The sequence below is a fragment of the Dysidea avara genome, chromosome 6 (genome assembly GCF_963678975.1).
Source record: "Dysidea avara chromosome 6, odDysAvar1.4, whole genome shotgun sequence".
Lineage (NCBI taxonomy): Eukaryota > Metazoa > Porifera > Demospongiae > Dictyoceratida > Dysideidae > Dysidea > Dysidea avara.
Genome location: NC_089277.1, coordinates 20,391,538 through 20,409,164, shown reverse-complemented (window position 1 = coordinate 20,409,164; position 17,627 = coordinate 20,391,538). Strand labels below are relative to the sequence as shown.

Sequence of the window (17,627 nt, the reverse complement as noted above, 5' to 3'; positions counted from 1 at the left end):
AGTCCGCTGCGCTGTTATTGATGTTAACACAATATAGGCTCATTGTGGTATCTGAATGTCACACACTACACAAAATCCCTTTAGATTCTGCTTAGACTGAGTTGATTCAGCTTGTCACCATATACTTGTTTCCTATAGACGGGTTTAACAAGTAGGCGTGGTCACCTTACGCAATGTGAAAAATCATGTGAATAATCCATCCGCCATTAAATTTTTGTAGAGCAAATAACATGAAGCTGCTTGACATGAGGGAATGAGTGTTCATACTGCCATCCAGCAGTTGTGCTATTGGATAAAACGCTACAAGGAAATAAAAGTGTAATTGCTCCCTAGAGAATTTGAGACTCGCTATCCAGCACTAGGAGAGCTGGTTTTTTCAGTTGGGGTGAACTATTTAACCTGCTCTGAGTGAAGCCAATTGAACAGCCAGTCTGTATTAAATCAGGTAAATGCTAGATTCTTAGCACGCAGCAGTTAGTCCCAGATAGAGAGTAATTTGTTTAAAACATTACTGAGGAGTCTTCAGTAAATTCAACCACGGGAATTAGCTATCTTAACCTTGCTGTGCCCACACAGATCTCTTGTAAGAGTCTGGTTGTGGTCGCACGAGACCGAGGTCTCATACTGTAATGTATTTACATGTTTCCTCATTTAATAATGATGGTTCTCTCATGCCAGTGAAGCAATTTGTATAGATTAGCAGCTATGTCAGTCAAACTAAATATCCAAGCTCCTACATACTGTAGAGGATAGCAATTTTGATAATCTACTGTAGACCATGCAGTCACCATAGTCCAGGTTACTCTTTCAATCATGGAGAATCACAGTAGCTATTCAGTTATTGAAGCTTATCGCATGAGGAATTCTATTCTACCATTACAAAAATTCTGAAAGCAGAGACAATTAAAGCCAGTTTACTGCATCAGAGGTAGGACAGGTAGTCAGCTACTGTCTAAGGCAGACATCAATCAAGTACAATGGCAGATTGACCATGACCATGCATAGCTATGGAGTTTTCATTAACCTTAAATTCAAGGGTGATGGTGAATCCTCTGTATCTTTACCTTGGTGCTAGCCCAATGTTAGCATGGAAACTGTGATTTCTGCCAGGGAAAATTTATTAGAGAATGTCAGCCAAACTGCCAAAGTCTAATGATGTGAGACACAAATGCTAGAAGTTGACGCATATAGTTACTTCAAATGCACATTTCACACAAATGTAGAGCTTGCATTGTGGACAGGCAATGCTGTCTGGAATCTGGATACATACTGTTGGAGTAGCATTATCATGGCAGATCGGTTTATTCAGTAGCTAATAGCAACGCAGAGGTTACTGAATCTTCACAAGAATTTATAATTATAGCTACTTAAGCAACTGAAGCACCTAAATCACCATGCAACATTTCAAAAGAAGTGGCCCAGGAGTCTCTTGTAAATATTACACATTCAAACTTTCTCTGTGTTGGGAAATATACATCTACCTAAGACTTATTGCATTGATTGTAAAAATAGTTACTGTTTTATATATGATACCTGTTCGGTTAGTAGATTTATGCTCGGCAACATCTGTAATGCATAAAACTGACAAAATTCATAAATATCTCTTGCAATTGTTTGTAGTGTGTATCATGCAACTTGTGACCCTCTGACAGTTTTCTTGTAACTTGGCTCTTCTGGTGTAGGATTCATAACCCCTCCTTGATCAGTTAAACTTGTAGTCTGGCTTAGCTGCAACACCACCGATCCTTCCAGCACTTTATGCGATAATGGATGCTTATACTGCTATGTTAAACATCTAGTTAAAGTTTAGCTGTTTTTTCTCTCGGTAAAATGTGATATTTAACCAGAAAAATATTTTCTCTTGGTAAAATGTGATTTTTAACCAGAACAAAATTTTGTTCTGGTTAAAAATCACATTTTACTGAGAGAAAAAAACAGGACTGTTGCATTCCTGCCAGCGGCCTAGGATGAAAACAGATAATGCACTGTAAATTAAGAAGTGTGAAGTTCATACTGATGGTATGACACCTGCAGTCACTTAGTGTGGTTGTCATACTTCTGAAGTATGAGCATCACACTAAGTGACCACAGGAGTCATACCATCAGTGTGAAAATCACACTTCTGAAGTTACAGTGTGATGCTGTATTATTTCTACATAGAATATAACTATCTGTGCTAAAATCAGCTCATCTACAGTATGTAGAGCTTGGATGGTCTGGTCACATTCCACCGCACTGGTATTCCTGTGGTGTAAGGCCATACCCAGTTTTGGGCAAGTTACTTTGTAAAAGTAACTAGTTACATATTACATATTACTTGCAACTGAACTATTTACGTATTACTCATAAAATAAAGCAACTATAATAAGATTACATATTATATTACTTTGTGTTCACAGCGTTAAGCTGTCACGTGTGAAACTACCACCTTATCACATGACATGATTGCGTTGTTGGACAATGTGCAAATCTTGATTATAAGTTAGAAGCTGGTGAATAAGCTTCATTCAGTATGCTTCGTTACTTTGTTGTGGCTAGGAGTTACTCAGAGAATAACTAACAAGATTAGTAACTTCATTATTTGTAGTAATACTATTACGTAATATTAGACTCGTTACAGTAACTATATTACTTAGGTAATGCGTTACATTTGTAAGTAAAGTAACGTGAGTTATATTACCTGTCTTTGTAACGTATTTCGTTATATTACTAGTTACCACAAAAGTAATAATATTACTGTATGTAATGCGTTACTCCCAACACTGGCCATACCTATTTGAAAAGTTGCTGCTCTTGGATTTATTTTACTGCAAAATGGGTCAGTCGGTAGGCAAAAAAACAAAACAAAAAAAAAAACAGCTAGCTAACTATAATTAGATATGTACGTACATGCTGGCTACAAGCCATATAATAGATCAGTAAGTCACAATAAAGTAGCGATTTCCAACCTACCAATTTTTCACACATATTTTTGCTACTTAAATTATACACCTTTAATAAACGTTTGACAAGTTGCCGTTCCAGTTAATGGTAGCCAATGCTTCGTACTTCGTACTTCGTAATGCACTTTACTGGATTAAAATCCATGCGGTATTTATTGAAATATAGCAAATCAAAGTTTGAGAAATAAAAATCCCCATAGGGAGCCCATACAAATAATTGCATACGTAATTTTAATTAGAAGAATGTGGCACCGGTGATGGCCAAAGTTTCCTAGTGTTTCCACATGAATCTGCGGCTGATGAGGACGAAGAAAGTGTTCCTGGACAAACCGTATAATTATGCTGATTTCGATTTTGCCATGTGTTTTTTGATTGGAGGACAATTGATGTTGGATTACGACAAAAATATGGCCCTTTTAAAGGCAAATCGCCATCTAGCACTGTTCAGAATTCAGCATTACAATCACCCTGGGCTTCAAGGCACCCCCTGGATCGATGCAAGTATAGTTTGAAGGTGAGCAGTTTGTTGCCTTGCACGGAATGCAAAATAAGGTTCAAGATTGAGCATAATCTTTTCAAAAGTGGAGACTGGCATGTGATACCAGCCTTACATGGCTTCACACTTACCTGTTGTTATACTCTGGTGTATTTACTGCTGTTTTGATCCATTTTATAGCAGCTTCAGTGATTGTAATTTTGATCAGAAACTATTCATAATTTCTCTTTGTAGTGTAGTGATGTCATTGTGTTATATAATAATTATTATCCTTAGTGCTTACAATGTGACAAATAAAGCTGAACAGTGTCCAAACAAATCTATTTTTAAAACAATGTTGGTCTTACATCTTGTTATCTGAATGTCATGTTTCTGAAGTATGTGTTAATTGTGACTTGTGATGCCAGTAATTACCATGTTACATGATATTACTGATTTTTCTAGTTAGTTATCCCTGAAAATGCATTAGGTACCTGTGTATACTTAGTGTTACACATCACACACAGTTTTCTTTATGAATCATTTGTTTTATTCATGTAATATTCTGAGTGGTCAGTATACAAAGAAGCGATCATTCTTGAGAGGTTTTATCTAGCTCATATGCTGTTCTCCATAAAATAGATATGTGGTGAAAATTTCATGTCATTATTATTTTCCTATCTAGATTTATGACTCTTTGAATATTGTGTTTGGTGCCATGCAATATACATAAAAAGCATTGAAAATGCTGTACACAAAAATCATCACGCTGTCAACTTCTTTTCCTTATATCTTTTGATAGGAACCACTGATTGAGGTGGGGTTCACACTAAAATGACCCTGAAAAATAGCAAAATATTTTTCATACCAATGAATGTATGGAATGTTTATTATTTAATTTAGTTGGAAATCTCTAATTAAAGCTGTATGCAGACCAATCAAATCCCTCATTATGTAACTATTAAAAACGGATAAACATAACTGAAGTTCAATGAACATTGCACTGATGTTATCATAGAGTTTCTTTGCCAGGGGTGAGGAACATGCTAGTTTTACGCTAGCATTATATTTGAGATCACAACTGTACCAACTGACTGTTCTATTAGAGTATCTCGCTCTTTTGAAGCAAATTTTAAGATGCCACGTGATCTAATATTTTTCTTTTCTAAATTAAAATCTGTGCAAAATTGGGCTGGTCAGGTGCGAGCAACAACATTTCAAATAGGTATGGCGTAATTTTTAAAAAGATTTCCACAGTAGAATCACAGTAGAATCTAAACATATCAGGGGTGGTGGAGCAGGTCAAAGAGTGAGGGGACCAGGCCAGCTGTAAGTTGAAGTCCAAAGGAAAAGGTCACAGTTAGGGACCAGTCTATTTTGCTTTTTTTTCTACCTATTTTTCTTTCCAGCAATTCTTTTATTTTTCACCTATTATGCTCCATATTTTGCTCAAGAATTATAAATTTTGCTCAGCACTGATCTTTGTTAATTGAATATTTCCAAGTGCAAAGCTACAGTTTCGCCTTAAAGTGACTGTTCTATTAGAGTATCTCGATCAGAAATTATTTCTAACATGTAACAGCTAATATTGCATAACATGTGTGACTGTTTTATTAGGGTAGCTCGATAGTCACTCGCTGTTCTTGTAACAATTAGCTATGCATTGTTGATATTTTAGCGTGTCTGACTGTTCTATTAGAGTATCTCGATCTTTTGTGAAATTTTTATGTCCACTTCACAAAAATTTCACCTATTATGCCAGCATTTTGCTCATTGCTTTTACTCAACCATTATGCCAAAAATTTTGCTGGCGAAATCGACGGGTCCCTAGTCACAGTCTGCTGACAATAGCTGCTCTCCACCAATTGTATCTCCTATTTTATAACTACACTTGCGTAGCTAAGTAGCTTGCTACACTGCTTCTCTGAATACTGTGAATGCTCTATAGAGTAACAGTGTCCCACAAAAGTGTGTGTGTGTGTGTGTGGGGGGGGGGGCATGGCCCCCTTGTCTCCACCACCTATGAAACCGATTACTCTATACCTGGCACTGCTGCGTACTAAGATCTAGCATTCACAATTGCTTTCTCATACTGAGAGATAGCATACTTATTAATAGTGAATATGTTCTTGAGTGCAAACATAACTTCTAATTTTAGGTGGTGTCAGGCTAAAACAAGATTATGGGCTTTCTAAATTTTAGTATGCTTTGCTTATCATAAGTTTGAGCATTTAATTTAAGCTTCAAAATATGATTAATGTAAGATGATAAGTATATAATAAGCTTTCATAACCTTATCGTTAGATGTTAGACTTGTTTGTGGAAGTTATTTTATGTCAGCATACATTCTAAAAATTAGAACAAATCATCTAAGTGGTAATACAATGACTTATGCCACAAAAGTCTGTGTAACATTGAATCCCATATGCACCCCCGTTCTCCACTTTTTGCAAGAGGCCTTCCTATGTCACAGTAGCAATAGCACTGAGTATATTATTATCTAGGGCATCTCTCCCAACAAGCTTTAATATCTATTGGGAGATGCATTTAGACAAAAGTACATGGCTAGTTTGTCATTTTGAATGGCACTGCCTGTACAGCAATGGGTCCGCCTATGAGATACAAACCACCCACACAGGGTGCCAACTTTTAAGGATGTCAATGATTAAGTTTGTGATGTGCTCAGTATACTTTAATACGATTTGAATGTCACTGAATGATTACTGCAAACTTTAGTATAAACTAAAACCCACAATGAAACCTAATGCTGCTTGATATAGGTTTCTTATACATTTTGATAACAGAGTTTAGTAAGGACAGATGCAAGTACTGTAAGTTATTATTTCATACCAAAAATACTGTTAAATATTGTTACATGTCTTAACATTCCTGTAGTTACATGCATTCCATAGTGTGATCAAATGGACATCCAGGAGCATAATGGGGACACATAATAAGAAACCAGATCCAAGAGTGTCCTACTAGAAATAAGTATACTGCTACTAAAAAATAGAGATATTTATTAGACTAGATACTCTAACTTTTAATGCATTGCTCTTATTATTAGTATAATAGCTCTTATTATTAGTATAATATCTTCTAATATTTAGCACGCCATTACTTAATTTGAGCCTTAATTTAAGAAAAGTGTGCTTGCCCCAGGGAAACATAAATCCTCTAGCTTCAAGAGTAAAATACTCTTATTTCAAGAGCACCAGTTTTTGCTGTGTTGACCTGATTCACTACAGAGTTTAGTGACTGTTAAAACTGTTCATTTGGTTCCACTCATGTACTCAAATCCGGTTTAGCTAATAGCTCACCCCAATGAAAAACCAGCTCTCCCAGCGCTGGATAGCGAGTCTCAAATTCCCTAGGGAAGAATTCCACCCTTATTACTTCCTTGTAGCATTTAATCCAATAGCACAACTGCTGGTTGGCAGTATGAACACTCATTCACTCATGTTGAGTTTCAACATCTTTTGCCCTAAAAAATGACGGACGGATTATTCATGTTACATAAGGTGACCACGCCTACTTGCTATACCCGTCTATAACATAGTGTAACTACATAGCTAGTGATTATGCTGACTAGAAGGCAGTGGACCCCAGACTGCATTCTGAAGTCAAAAATAAGCAAAGAACAACTCACATACTAGTAAAGACAAGTCATAATTAAGTTCCCTACTTGATACATCTGAAGATGAACGCATTGAGTCAGCTTAGTGCTTCGTTACTAATGACAACCAACAAAAACCCACAATCGATCCTTAAATTGTTTCTATCTTTCTTGGGGTACATTTGATCGTGTTTGATTACCTGCTGGAGGTGTCACCGATAACTTCTACAGCTATGGTAAGCTGCAAGCTTCAGTTTGAAAAAGCATTCTGTTCTGTTGTTTACTCCATCATTCCATTCCATTCCATTCCATTCCGTAGAACAGACCCCACCAGAAAATTGTAATTTAAAAATAATTCGTAAAATCGGCCGAGTTTTTACGCATGCTACAAGAAACGCAAGTTTTTACCGGGCAAGTACTTGAAGAAGGAAGACTCAAATCGATTAAGGTGGTGCTGAACCGATTAAGGGCAGCCGCACAAAGTTCATTGTACAGCATGTTTGTGGTAATGCACGAACAAATGCGGAAATTCATAGACCACAGCGAAGCGTCTCAGTTGACAAACAGAACAAGCTCTGTCAGACTGTCCAGCTACTTTTGTTGATACACCTAACGTTATTCACGCTTTAAAACTATTAGCTTGTCACAACTCTGGTTAATTCACTGGCAAATGGCACCAGCTGCCATCACGTGATTACTGTTATACGGACCGCACCCTGATTAGTCACACCGTCTCCTTTCTTGCTAAATAACTTCAAAATTATGCACCACAGACCATCAAAAGTTGGTATAGGCATCGGGTAAGCGATACTCTACAATAGTACGTTTCGAATTTTCGCGATTCTGGTTTGATGGAGTTGTTAGCCAATGTTGTAGCCAACGGGTGTGCGTTTTCACTACTTTCCATGTTGTTATCAGAGAAAAAGAAAGCGTAGAATTGTTCTACAAGGTGAGAAATGGTTGGAACTGAAGTGGCTTAGCGCTAGGTTGTTCATTGGCCAAGTTATTTTAAAAATCAGGTTAATACTTGCGAGTCTTATAGGCGAAAAATGAAGGCGTGTTATTTCATGGAACTTTGTATGCTAAACTAAAGTATCAAAGGCTATCACAACAGCTTTTAAGACGTAGATTAAGTTGTACACTAGCAAAGTTTTGAGCCACCCTAAAATAGCTCATTAAGTGCGTGGGTTGAAACAAATTGTTTTGTGTGGCTGGATTTAATCGGTTCAGCGCCACCTTGAAACTATATACCATCTTATTTGCCTGCTCATGGAGAGTTTGAAAACATTTCTTTCGTTTTGTAGCTTCAACAGTATGGGTGGGTGTCACATGCATTAATTTTGTTTATGACGCAGTAAACATAAACAAGATTGTCATCGTTTCTTCTACCAAACCGCCTTCATACGCCTACGCGCAAGTGACTGCAAGGAAACTATGCCTTGGTTGATCTGCCAATCCATTGTGAACATTGTAAGCCAAATTCCAACTTTGTAGACTGATCCAAACAGAAGTTATGGCTGCAAATGCAAGTGCCTGTAGTTTATTTTTAGTATAGACCTTTCTAGCACTGTAAGTTCAAAACTATACACACCACAGAAGGCTGAAACTGTGGTGATCCATTCCTTGGATACAGCAGATAATGGTGAGTGATTTAAAAAAAAAAAAAATTGCAGTGGCGGATTTAGAAAATTTCAGAGGGGTTTCAGACAGGGGCGGATACAGGGGGGATCAAAGGGGGCTCTTGACCCCCTTCCAAAAATTTTTAGTATACCAAGTTCGAAATATTCTAATAGAGCAGTCACTCTAATAAAGCAGTCACAGTATTAGAGCAGTGTGTAGTGAGCTATTTAAGGATTTTTATGTACTTTATCAGCTATAAATTCATGGTTGGTGAGGTGGGCAGCTATTGTCAACTGGTTGTGACCTTTTTTTTTTTTTTGGTCTCACCTTATCAAACCAGAAACAATGTAGTGCCTCAGTTCATTTTTGACCCCCCTTTCCATAAGTCTGGATCCGCCCCTGGTTTCAGATTCCACTCAACTTCAGCCTAGCTGTAAGTTGAAAACTAAAAAAAAAGGTCACAACCTACTTTTCAATGCCATAATTGCGATCTCAAAGGAAAAAGTGAAAGTTTCGCCAGTAGAAAGTCCTCCTATAACACACCACGTATAACTCATGGTGATTTTATCACCCACACGACAAGTCGTTAATAAATTTGGGGCGCGTGCTATTCTCAGAGGGGGTTTCAACTGAAACCATTGCAACCTCCTGTATCCGCCACTGAATTGTGCAAACTAGTCAGGGTTTAGCTGAGATGGTTAAAAATATACAGCTACGGTACTCTGACAGGCAGAAATATGCATTTTATGTGGAAATGTCTGGCTCTAAATTCCAGTATGTTAGCATCTATTTTTCTAAAATTTCCTGGGCAGGCATGCCCCCAGACGCCCTAGTTCCAGCATGCTTCGGATGCTGGGAAGGTGTGCCCACCCAAGAGATGAAGTACCTTGAGTTAACCCCCCCCCCTTATAAATCCTAGATCCGTGCCTGGTAATGCCGTTACCAAGCACTTTGAATAGTAAAGTACTTCAGTAATTCTGTGAACACCAACAATGCCAGTATAATTATTTTGCACATAATAAGCTAGCAAAAGTATCAAGCATTATGCAAGCACAATAAGATGATGTTCAAGGTTTCCAATTAAAATTTGCAATACGTAAGCCAAAAATACAGTATACAGTAACTACATATTGTTACAACAGTTCATATCAAGAAATCAATGTTAATATTAATTTTTTTTACTGTTTCTTTATTGATTATTCACCATTCAGGGCAGTCATAGCTACAGATATACACTGTGCTCTAAGATAACAGTCAACACTTCAGTATAATCTTGAGCATAATGAAAGGGTTTGATTTTCAAGCACAGTGAGTTATTTTAGCACCAATTCAATCAGGAAGCCTCCATCACTGGCAGTGACCAGAGCCACGTGACTAATCAGTTTGTGCACAAATCCAGGTATCTGCACTATTTAGAGAGCATTGGAATGGTACAATAATCACCTTAGGCTATGCCCTCGGTGATTATTGTGCCATTCCTTAGGTCTCTAAAATAGCACAGATACCTGGATTTGTGCAATAACCTACAGTATAGCATCTTTAATATAATTTTTTACTTTCTACTCTCTACTACAAGACTTTCAACCAAGAGTGTGTAATATATATTTTTATGAACTCTGATGCGCTATTCATGAACACAGCATGATTGTGCTTTGTGAAGGATCTAGTGATCTTAACCCTGCTGAACTTGTTTATGAATTGTATATTGAACCATTATGATGTAATCACATTTCATGTGTTCTACTAGACTGGTTTGTGCATACTCTAACTTGAATCAAGCATATGGATTTCAATTAATGATGATGCTAAGACTAAAAACAAAAAACTGGTTTATTTTCTCTTTTTTCCTAAATCATGCATATTATCCTCATTTACAGTAGTATAGTACGTAGGTTTGCACTGCATTTATTGTATACCCAAACCAAGACATGTTAGCTTTAATTTACTACATTGCAATAAATTACATTTATACAGAAGTGTTTAGTGTAGTTGCAACTTACTTCATCAAAATTATTGTGAGACAGGTACATGTCTCCTGAAAATGTTAAATCAGCTATTGCAGCTCTGCTTGGTATCAATTTAGAAAGCTGTATATTGGCAATCATGTGTAGTGTTGGCTGTTTGGATAAAATGAAAGCTAGTCCATTCCAGTAAACTTGTTGTGTGACTTGGTGGGAAACTGCAGTCATTGCTGAACTACTCATGGCTATACTGTGAAATTTTACAGCCCATTGTTTAATCTTTAATTCATGCATAAAATTATACGATTCCACTACATTTTGAGCATGATCTGGAATGCTCAAATAGAATGGAGTGTTTGCTGCTTCACAAATATTAATAGCAAAACAAACTGGAGATGTGCCAGGTAGAATTTTTCTACTTTGTCTGTTGAGTTGAACCTTTAAAAGGCCAGTGTAAATCAAAACTGAATGTAACCCCTTAGATGTTTTAGTCATAAATTTACATTCTTTTATTGCATTTAAGCTATCAGAGTGTACCAATTTAACCATGTAGCTGTTTATATCATGACTGTGAGTTCCTTGTAAAACATCAATTTTGAGCCATTTAGGAATCACAGAAATTGAATTTTTGAGGTATGTGAATGCTAGAGAATCGTGATGTAGGTAGCAGTGCACATCTTTTACAGCTGTGAATGCAGTATTGCAGGAGTGATTTGATCCTCCACTAGTATTGCACATTGTGCAAGTATCTCGAAAATTAATGCCAACTAAGTCTATGTGGTCTTCTTTTGATTGAAATTTGGCTCCTGTTATAGCAATTGGCATATTAAATCCATTATTAGAGCTAAAAATCATTCCTCCTGAATATGGTACATTATTTGTAATCCAGCCACACGTTGAGGTTAATACAACCTTACCACCACTACTTGGGCATTCAAACTTTAATCCAAGCTCTACTTCAGTAGCCTGACAGCAACCTGGTCTTAACATAATCCTCCTACGTCTGAAACATCTCTGATTCTTGGTGGCTAAGACAACAGCAGGTGGAATAGGTTTGTAATCTATTGTTGGATCATCAATGGTGAACTCCAATTTATATAACCCTTGCTCTTTTGCCATTACTGAAATATCCCTGTTTGTTACAATACCAGTGAACATCACAGAGGAAGGAATAACTTTCACTGCACTATCTGCTGTTATGTTCAAAATAATTGCTCTGTCTGGCCAAGCAGAAATTGAAAGAGTAGTGGGGGAATTTACAACCATTGCTGGAATTTTAGGTACATCAATTACTAATGTATTGCATAAATCACCAGTATATCTTTTTTGATCACAGTTGCAGGAAACTGTATTGCTTCTAGAATATGTACATTCTCCACCATGCTTACAAGGATTTGGAATACAACCTTGCCGTTCTATAAAATAAGAAAACCTAATTGATGACAATTGTATATAACTGATAGGCTTAACTACAAACATGCTGTGTGCGTTGCCTTTATTTTGTTTATACTTTAGGAAATGTGTAACAAATAAAAGTTTTTAACCAGAATTATCTAAATAAATTTAATGTAAGACATGCAGTGCTACGTAGGTGGATAAATAACCCCAAAGGAATGATGTACATAATAATCACTCAAGTAGAGCCGAGGTGAATATTACATCATTGATCACTAGGATTTTTCAGTGGATAAACACTCCTCAGGAATGATGTAATAATTACTGAGGTGATGATGAAACATTGAGGTGATTATTATATTATTCCTGAGGGCTGTGCATCCACTGAAGAATTCTAGCAATGCATGTCTCAGTAATTTTGACAATGGACTCTGTAATTAGAATTTTGTAGTTAGTCACAAAGTAAGCAATTTGGTTGTAAAATTTTGTGTGTATGGTCTTTTACCAGAATAACACTCCATTGCAAATATCAAAGCATTCTGTGAATGCCACTGTCTAAAGCAAATTTGACACTTTCAATACAAGTGCATTGTGTGTGTACAGTACTTTTTACAGGATTAAAACTACCATGACATATTAACTTGAGATACATAGAAGTGAAACACTAAAGTTATATAATAATTATACCGTAGTGACGCCACAGGTGTATCAATAAAATTTCACTAACCTACACATACTGGAGAAGGAGACCATGCAACTGTATTGTCAGATTGCAGAATGCATTGTTGACCAGGATTAGGTGTGGTGGTATAAAATCCTGGAAGACAGTTGATCCTGCAGGCTGAGTTTAGCTCAGTGGAACAAGGTAGAAGAACAATCCCATTTTCGGGATTGGTTAGTTGTGTGCAGTGTAATATCTCACAAGATGTGGTATTACCAGACCATTTGCTACTACCAAGGCATCTACGTTGTACAGAACCAAGTAAGTGATATCCACGATCACACTGAAAACTGCAAGTAGACCCAGTGACTATCAATTCACTACATGAATAGTTTCCATTTATTGGCTTCATTAAAGGTGGACATTGTTGACCTATAGCACAGTTATAATTATATATAAAAATTATATCTTTTATAGCTACTCAGTGGTTACATAGCTTTATCATCAACTACAAGTGCACATGTACCCGTATCATGATCAACATTACAAAACACAAATGATATATGAATCATAATTACCAATGCAACTGACACCATCATATTGCAACTGAAAACCATCATTGCATGAGCATCTGTAGTTACCCAATGTGTTATTGCAAACTTGACTACATCCTCCATTTCTAACATCGCATTCATTAATATCTACCAAATACATAGATGGAGTATATAAATAGATAAAAATTAATGATTGTACAACTGTATGTACCTATACATGTGAAGTTATCAGCATGCAGTCTATAGCCACCATCACAATCACACTGATAGCTGCCATTTATGTTTTTACAAACTTGATGACATTTTGAAAGTCCCTCAGAACATTCATCTATATCTATTGCAAAGTATTGTACAAATGATAAGCATGTTTACATTAATCACTAATTTTGAGTACAGCATACCTTTACAAGATCTTCCATCACTTTCCAGTTCATACCCCTTATTACAATCACAAGCAAATCCACCATCCAGTTCTACACACTTTTGTGTACAGTTGTGCAAATGATGCGTGCATCCATCAACATCTGAAAGTTTGCAAGAGTAATTAATCATGCAGTACGATAGTACAGTATAGTAGGGACCACAAAGGAGTAGGTGTGGCCCATGAACTAACATCACCCAAAAACCAGTCTCAATATTCTCTGACAACGATGAGGCAGTTATGGTTAGCATAAACAAGCCTTCATATCAACCCAAAACACTTTCAACAAGTTGCTACAGAATTTAAAAAAATATATATATATTTAACTTTATTTTCTACTGACTGATCAAGTGACTGACTAAGTAACTGAATGATGAATTCAGACAGGTGTAACTTAATAGTGGCTAAGACTACAAGCTTGATTTTTTTCAGTATTCGACGTTGCTCCTACCTGAGAGGTGGGTGGTGGGTCCACTACTCTGAAAAATCCTGTACAAGATTTTAAATCATTGCAATTTGGCAAGATTTCAAGCAATTTATGGTAAGATTTCAAGATTTAAGAACATTTGAAATCTTAGATATCTGAAATAGTAGTATCACATGATACGCAGTATATGGAAATATGTGGAATCTTTTCTTGAGTTTTCTGCAAATTTGTGGGGATGCTGGACATAGTATACAGTACGAGATGCTGCAAATATGGCAGTATACAGGAAATACATGAAACTTTGCAACAATTTTCATAGATTTTATATTTCAAAATTAGAGATTTCAACAAGGTTTCAAAGAGGGCTGTACAACACTTTGAGGGAGTTGCGGAGCCCTCACTGAGAGGTGCCTTTTGGCAGACTGCAGTACGTACAATGCATTCTTCATGAACTTACCAGTGTCCTCCTTTGTGTCCCATTCATCTTTGCTGACAGTGAAAAGTGTTGATTTGGTGGTAGCACGTGATGGCTTCTTTTCATAAAGGAAATTGTCTGTATTTTTCTTAGTGGCTGTTCTGATTGTAGAGGTGCTTTTCAAACAGTTCTGCTGTGTAAAGGGTTGAACATAGCCAACAATGAAGCATAATGGATACTTCACTTTTCAGACAATAAATGATTAACTAGGGCATGCTGCACCATTTCTTTCAGATCGTTTTACTGTGGTTTAATATGTGTACTACTCCTGTTTGTTTCAGTACTTTTTATTGATGTGCTATGGTCCCTACTCTAGTTGAAAATTCCAAATATTTTTGTGTACTTGCTACTAGTAAAGCAAGCAGGAGTGTGTCAGTGGTAAGGCTCAGTCTGGGGGAATGTCCCAGAAAAAGGTAACATTTTGATGTAGGGAACGGATCTGCCACGAGGTATTCAGCTATCTCTCACGTGATAGTGCACAATAAAACAAGATATGATCATACATATATATGTGACCAGATTTTACAAAACCGATCCAAATCGCACATCAGGCAAAATCAAACTAACACCACCAGTGGATAGCTACACTATGGTACTACTAGTTTTGACCCTCAATACTACTCAAACTACTTGAGGCTGGTTTTAACAGATGTCTTTTCTGGGTGGTGTGGAGTGCTCAAATGGTGGTTTCAGGCCTTGTGAAGGACCTGGCTTGGCAAGAATCAGTGGTTTACTGGTGGACAGCCTTATAATGTTAGCCAGACATTTTCTCTGTTGATTTTGCTACATATCAGCCACTAGGGAGCCAGCACAGCCCTGTAATCTCGTGTCTGGACTCTAATTGTGGTCTGCCTCCATTTTGAGGTCTATCTCTTGCCCTCCCCGTCACCCCCCACCCCCCACCCCTTTGTGAGCACTCGTGATACTACTTCGCTCATCCAACTGCTCGGATTTTCTATCTTATTTGGCGGGAAACTCTACAAGCAGCCACAAGTACTGGACATGGCCTGAAAGGTAACAGATTGATGCATCTTTTGTGTGAGTTTCATACGCGTGCTTGCTATCCTTGGAGAGTTGTGCTGGCTTCAATTCTTTAAAACCATTTATCTCGAAACTTCTAATGTGCGATTTGGATTGTTTTTCCAAAATCCAGTCACATATTGTGTCCTAGTGTTATAATTGTGAGCATATTAGTGCATGTGCAGTGCTATAGAATAGTTCATAGTTCATGTTCTTACATCCCCCCCACCAAGCATGATTTAATCCACAGGATAACCATGCTGATATCATGGCCATTGTGGATCCTCTATCAGGCGTTGTTGTGGTCTACAGGTATGCACTGATCTATGCAGTTCTTGTGGTGGGGTCTGTGGGTGCTGCGTCGGCATCTGAGGATCTTGTGACGGTGGTGGTAGAGCTTTGAGGTCTTGGTTGTCATTCGGATATCTTGTTATCTCTTCTGGATGGGGTGGAGTATCTGGATGTGGGTTATTTCTATATCTGGATGTTTGGATGCGGGAGTTGTATCTGGATGTGGGAGTATCTGATGAGGGTTATGGTGCACAATGAGGCTGGTGTATGATGTCCTAAAATCTTCTATTACTTACCAGAACTCATCCACTCTGAGTCTTCACTGAGTATCTGCAGTGAGGACTAACATTGACCACAGTGCCATATATGTCCCAGAGCTTTGTCCGAGATTTCTGTAGAGCCACAGTGGATCCCAGTTGAATACCTTGGAGTTCTTGGGCATGGCTGTTATAATATAACTCTGCCTGTGCTAAGGTATGTTATGCCAACTGTTCAGTTTCAAGGGTGCTGCATTGCCACTCCAGTGAAAACAAGCGTCAGTGTGCTGGTAGTGTATCCTATATAGGTCTACCATATAGTTTCTGTGCAGGAGACTGTCCATCTTTGCATGATGGTGTGTTTTGATATTGCAGCAGTGCCCCACACATAATATTTAGTTTCACTGATCTGTTATCCCAGGACGATGCAATGATCTTCTTCATGGAGTTTACAGTGGCCTCAATCTTACCATTACTCTGAGGGTGGTGTGGTGATGATGTCTTGTGCTCAAATCCCCACTGACTGGCAAAATCATTAAAATACCTGGAGGTGAATTGTGGCCCACCATCTGACCACACTATGTCTGGAACTGCAGTGCGGCAAAATGACTGAATCACCAAGTGCCGTGTGGAGGTGCTGTTTCACATTGGGATAATGTCTGGCAGTCTGTGAGACAGGCATCCATGATAAGGAATTGCTGTCCACCATAGCTGCGAAGTCTACAGTAATCTCTTGAAATGGTTGGGATGGCTTTGGTTTAGACATGATTGGCTCTTTGCAGTTGGATGGGAGGTGATCCTGACATTTCTTACACAACAAGATTACATTGTCAATATTGTTGTCAATTCCCGGCCAATACAGTGATAATCTGGCTCTTTCTTTTGTTTGCATGGCTCCCTGGTGTGACTCGTGGAGGTTGGCTAGCACCTTTTGTCGCATTGATGCTGGTATCAACAAGCGACATCCATATACAATGAACCCATCATCTATGGTTAGATGCTCTCTAATGTTCCAATAGTGTCTCTTGCAGCTGAATGCCATGGTTAAGGAAGTCCCAGGTTATTGTGTGGTGCAACTGTTGGTACTCTGGGTACTTGGTGGGTTCTTCACATAGGTTATGCAGCTGATTCCTGTCGTGTTTATCACATTGACGAATTCTGATCTCTGTAATTGAGGGCTCTGGGTGGTGTTGGCAGTCATATTCACAAAGGGAGTCATCCCATTGAGGGTCTGAAACTGGGTTACGTAACAGGCATCAGGTGCATTGTTGCCTTTTCCCTTGATCCACTGAGTAGTAAAGTTGTATGCCATTAGGCGAGACTTGAGTCGTTGAAGCCAGGGATTTTTGATTTCATCCAATCTCTGATTGTTAAGGATGGGGATCAATGGATTGTGGCCAGTTACCACAGAGAAGTGCTGAAGGCCTGCTAGAAATATCTTGCACTTTGTGGCTGTCCAAGCAACTGCAAGTAATTCTAGCTCAATTATTGTGTACCGAGACACAGAGTCTG

General features: G+C 37.9%; 1 protein-coding gene and 1 long non-coding RNA gene across 2 annotated transcripts in view; both read right to left on the bottom strand.

Annotated features, from left to right (window-relative positions):
• Nucleotides 1-12,008, bottom strand: part of LOC136259111 (uncharacterized) — a 35,797-nt gene extending 23,789 nt beyond the window's left edge. Inside the window, exon 1 of the mRNA XM_066052534.1 lies at nt 10,654-12,008. Within this exon, the coding sequence (XP_065908606.1) occupies nt 10,654-11,880 (1,227 nt within the window). The 5' untranslated portion in view covers nt 11,881-12,008. The remainder of the gene's footprint in view (nt 1-10,653) is intronic.
• A 1,243-nt stretch (nt 12,009-13,251) lies between these two features.
• Nucleotides 13,252-13,722, bottom strand: LOC136259136 (uncharacterized). Its single transcript, XR_010703222.1, has 3 exons — nt 13,626-13,722; nt 13,436-13,558; nt 13,252-13,371 (listed from the first exon to the last, which is right to left on the bottom strand). It is a non-coding gene; the product is annotated as an uncharacterized lncRNA (long non-coding RNA).
• Between the last annotated feature and the right edge of the window lie 3,905 nt (nt 13,723-17,627).